Source organism: Branchiostoma floridae, chromosome 4 (assembly GCF_000003815.2).
Source record: "Branchiostoma floridae strain S238N-H82 chromosome 4, Bfl_VNyyK, whole genome shotgun sequence".
Taxonomy (NCBI): Eukaryota; Metazoa; Chordata; class Leptocardii; order Amphioxiformes; family Branchiostomatidae; genus Branchiostoma; species Branchiostoma floridae.
This window is the reverse complement of record NC_049982.1, coordinates 24,590,072-24,595,016: the sequence shown is the minus strand read 5'-3', so window position 1 is coordinate 24,595,016 and position 4,945 is coordinate 24,590,072. Positions and strand designations below refer to the sequence as shown.

General features: G+C 39.1%; 1 protein-coding gene across 1 annotated transcript in view; it reads right to left on the bottom strand.

Annotated features, from left to right (window-relative positions):
* Window positions 1-33: 33 nt before the first annotated feature.
* The window catches only part of LOC118412853 (GFP-like fluorescent chromoprotein dsFP483), a 9,782-nt gene continuing 4,870 nt past the window's right edge, over window positions 34-4,945 (bottom strand). The window contains exons 5-7 of the mRNA XM_035815896.1: window positions 2,253-2,352; window positions 653-783; window positions 34-274 (exon numbers count right to left, since the gene is read on the bottom strand). Coding sequence (XP_035671789.1) covers window positions 94-274; window positions 653-783; window positions 2,253-2,352 — 412 coding nt within the window. The 3' untranslated portion in view covers window positions 34-93. The remainder of the gene's footprint in view (window positions 275-652; window positions 784-2,252; window positions 2,353-4,945) is intronic.

Below are 4,945 nucleotides of genomic sequence, written 5' to 3'. Positions count from 1 at the left end.
TCTATACTGCGTGGCCCAATCACTGTGATGGCCAGAAAATAGTGTATGGTGTTTTTTTAGGGTGTTGTCAATCAAATGTTACACATCGGATGCTCACATGATATCGTGGAATGCTTTCTGCCACTGCTTGAATTTGACCTCGGTCTTGGAGTGCTCGAGCTCAACCTTACGGAACACGAACATCGGCTGCTTCTGCAGGTAGTTGGCCGCCATCGGCTTAGCGAAGTCGAAGTTTGTCTGCACCTTGGCTTGGTAGCGTTTGCCATCGGTAGTGCTGTAAGGAGACACAATATAGCATTGAGTATGGAAAGAAAAAAACGTAACACACGACTAGAAGATATTCGGTGAGAAGCGTTCGGAAGGCATGCCATGTTTCGTAACCTATGAATGGGCAGTCACATGACCGGGAGTCTCCGGGAGTCAAAAGTCGTACAGGTCACGTGATACGAGGGTGTTGTAGATTGGGGTATTTTCGCTAAATCCATGACGTGAACCGTTGCAATAGAGACCTAAGCCCAAGGCGTCGAAATGCTATCGCCACGATTTTCGGTTGGTCGATATCTCTTATGTAAAAAAGCGAAGAGGTTTGGACCACCTAGCGTTGCCATTTTAAACTGCAGGGGCGTTTGTCCAACATGAGAAAATTTCGTACGTGTAGCTCCAGTCGAACTTGCTGATAATGGTCTTGTCGTTGGGGTACAGCAACTTGTCCACGCACCAGTCCGCAGCGGTGAGCTTGTTGGTCATCACAGGACCGTCAGTAGGGAATCCGGTCCCAATGAGCTGAAGAATATCATTGATTACAAATATACAATCTCTACGGACACAACAGTACAGGCTCGTTCTCATTTGAATGTCGAAAAGCTGTCACCTGACTTTACACCTTGATATGGAGCAAATTACAGACAACATCACTGGTTCCTTCATTTTCCCACAAACACAGCAATGTTTTACAAAAGATGCACCACAACATTCGTATAGGTTTGTGGGTTAGAAGATTATTATAGCCACGGGTGGGATTTCACACCCTAAAAAATTCCTGTCGCCTGAGAAGAAACGAAGAATTCAAATAGTAGCCAAAAATGTAACAGTTCATTTCCCAGAATGATTGTTCGGCAGGTGAAACCAGCTACCCAGGCCCTCTGACCGATCACGTCAGATCGCTACTGTCACTGATCTTGGAGGCTGTGTGAGGTGGTTTATGCCTGTCGCCAGATTCTGTAACAAACGTTACCACCACTAGTACGATGGTTGCCACGGTTATAATAACCACGTATAAGACTAGAAATGGCCGTTTTTGTGATGCTGTACAGTTTTCCTGGCTTTCTAAAGAAACAAGAAATGGTTGTTGACTGTCATTTGTATCCTACCTTGCTTAACAAAATGTTGTACAGAAATGACTGTAACAAACGTTACCATTGTTCGATGCTGTCTAAGCTTTCCATTTGACCTGGTCTAAAAACGCTGCCCATTTTTCAAATGTTCCTATGGACATCCACTTATACCTAAATGATGTAGTCAACAAGGTAAGTCCTTCCGAAGAAAACAGGGTAAAGTCTACTGTTGTAACAACCGTTACCGGTAACGTTTGTTACCTGCCCTGTAATGCATTACCAATGGGACCGAAAATAATAAGTTGCCATTTTTTGGCTATGGTTGAAAGAGGATCTTTTCTAAACAACGAAGTAGTTTTCAGTGAAAATAAAGCCGATTTATTTTTCGACCAAAAAAATGCCATTTTCGACATTTCAATGAGAACGAGCCTACAGCGACTTTACTACGGTCAACTACAAGCTACAAAATAGAAATACAAAACAAATTTAAAGATTCTACTCAAAGCTTGATGTTTAGATGTTTCTTTGATGTTTACCTATTTTTGCATTGTTAGAATTGTCACATCCGTTTATAGCAGCAACTTTCTTGAAGTCTGTTACTTATTACGTGAAAGATCATTCATGACAAAGTGGAATTTATTTTCAGTTTTCATTTTTAATTATAAGTGGTAATTCTAGTTAGTCTACTAATATTTCTTAATAACAGTGTTTTTATAGCCTTTATTTTACGTTGATGCAATGTTTTGGCTCAGCAACACGAATATTGGTACCGCTCTGTTTATAAAATGGCACCAAGTACTAGGTACTGGGTATTTTCTTCATATGGCATGAAAAAGCTTCAGTGTTTAGTTAATTCACAAATGCATTGCCCAATCATGACCAACAACTCCCTTGTTAAGAAACGGTATGGCACGTTACCTGAAATTCTCCTTTCACGTGGCTTCCCACGTAGGTGTATTTGTAGTGGCCACTAATCTTGGCACCGTCTTCATACTGCATTGTGCGATGCATTAGGTACCTGTAAGAAGAAAAACCATTGAAAATATGTATAATACATGAAAACTAGAGTTCCACGACCCCATACCTTCGCCAAATGATCCTAGCCTTTACAACTGCTGTGTTAATTGTGTGTTTCATTAATTATGCAAATAAGGTTCTCATTCGCATAAATTATATTACTTGATCATCTCCTCCACCAAACAACAGACGTACACATCTATGTTAAGAAAGAAGGCTTTTATCACATTTTCCGATAATTCATGCAAATGAGAACCTCATTTGCATAATCAATGTTCAATGATGTTCACCTGTCCATAACTTCAAAATGCTACAAGTAAGAAGTTCCCATCATTTACCACAATGACATTCTAGCATTTTCTCATTAATTATGCAAATTAGGTCTTTATTTTGCATTATATATATATATCAATATTCTTCTCCTTCTTAGTTACAAATGTCACATGTTGTAATGGTCCTATATTAGAACTTAGCGTGTATACATGATTTTCTAATTAATTATGCAAATTAGATACCAATTGGCATAATTAATACGTAATTATGTGAAGCATTACTAAAGCTATCTACATACCAAAAATCATAACAATCCGTCAACCCCTTCTTGAGTTATTCCCATTCATAGTCTGGCACTAAACCTACCCTGCAGTTCCAAAACAAGCCGCTAGGGGTCCCAAACCTATACCACTTACTTTTGGCATCAAGAGCTGTCTACCACTAAAACATCATAGCCGCAGCATGTTCAGAACTCGAGATATCAAACCAGGAAGTTCCGCTGCAGTACCTTCCCAGGCCGCTAGGAGACCCAAAATCTAATCGTTTCTAGGTGTCATCAAGACCTACACACACACCGAATATCAAAACAATCCGGCCAGGCTTTCTCGAGTTATGCTGGTCTTCTACACACACACACATGTAGATTAAATTACTGTTGCTTACAGATTGACACTGCTCTTTAATTACCTTCGCCAAGAAGGTTATATTTTGGGTAGCGTGTGTATGTGTGTATGTTTCTATGTCTGTAGAAGACCACCATAACTCAAGAACGCCTGGATGGATTGTATTAATATTCGGTATGTGGGTAGGTCTTGTTGAGACCTAAAAACGATTAGATCCCGGGCCTCCTAGCGGTCTGTTACGGTACTGCAGCGGAACTTCCTGGTTTGATATTTCGAGTTTTGGACATGCTGCGGCAATGATTTTTAAGTGGTGGATAGCTCTTGACGTCGAGAGTAAGTGGTATAGGTTTGGGCCCCCTAGCGGCTTGTTTTGGAACTGCAGGGTTTGGAACTGCAGGTTTAATGTCAGACTTTGAAAGGGAATAAGTCAAGAAGGAGTTGACGGATTGTCATGATTTTTGGTATGTAGATAGCTTAAGTGATGCTTCATATAATGACGTATTTATTATGCAAATTGGTATCTAATTTGCATAATTAATTAGGAAATTTTATGAACACGCTCAGTTCCATTATGGGACCATTGCAACATGTGACTTTTGTAACATTTGTATCTGACAAGGAGAAGAATATTGATTGATATATATTATGCAAAATAAAGACCTAATTTGCATAATTTATGAGAAAATACTATAATTTCATTGTGGTAAATGACAGTAACTTCTTACTTGTAGCATTTGGAAGTTATGTACAGGTGAACATCGTTGAACATTGATTATGCAAATGAGATCCTCATTTGCATAAATTGTCAGAAAATGCGATTAAAGCCTTCTTTCTTAACATAGATTGTGTACGAGAATGCCTGGATGGATTGTATTGATATTCGGTATGTGGGTAGGTCTAGATGAGACCTGGAAACGATTAGATTTTGGGCCCGCTAGCAGGCTTTAACGGGACTGCAGCGGAACTTCCTGGTTTGATATCTCAAGTTCTGAACATGCGGCTATGGTTATTGAGTGGTAGACAGCTCTTGATGCCGAGAGTAAGTGGTGTAAATTTGGGCCCCCTAGCAGCTTGTTTTGAAACTGCAGGACAGGTTTAATGTCAGACTTTAAAAGGGAATAACTCAAGAAAGGATTAACGGATTGTTATGATTTTTGGTATGTAGATGTCTGAAGTTATGCTACATATAATGACATAACAATTATGCAAATTTGTGTCTAATTTGCATAATTAATTAGGAAATTTGGTAAATGCGCTCAGTTCCATTATGGGACCGTTGCAACATGTAACATTTGTAACTGAGAAGGACAGGAATATTGATTGATGTATATTATGCAAAATAAAGAACTAATTTGCATAATTAATGAGAAAATGCTATTATTTCATTGTGGTAAATGACAGGAAATTTTTACTTGTAGCATTTGGAAGTTATGTACAGGTGAACATCGTTGAACATCAATTATGCAAATGAGAGCCTCATTTGCATAAATTAGCAGAAAATGCGATAAAAGCCTTCTTTCTTAACATAGATTGTGTACGTCTGCTGTCTGGTGGAGGAGATGATCAGCTGATGTAATTTATGCAAATGAGAACCTTATTTGCATAATCAATGACAAACACAATTAATACAGCAGTTGTAAAGAAATGTAGGCTTATTTGGCGAAGGTATGGGGTCGTGGAACTCTAGTTTGAGCATGG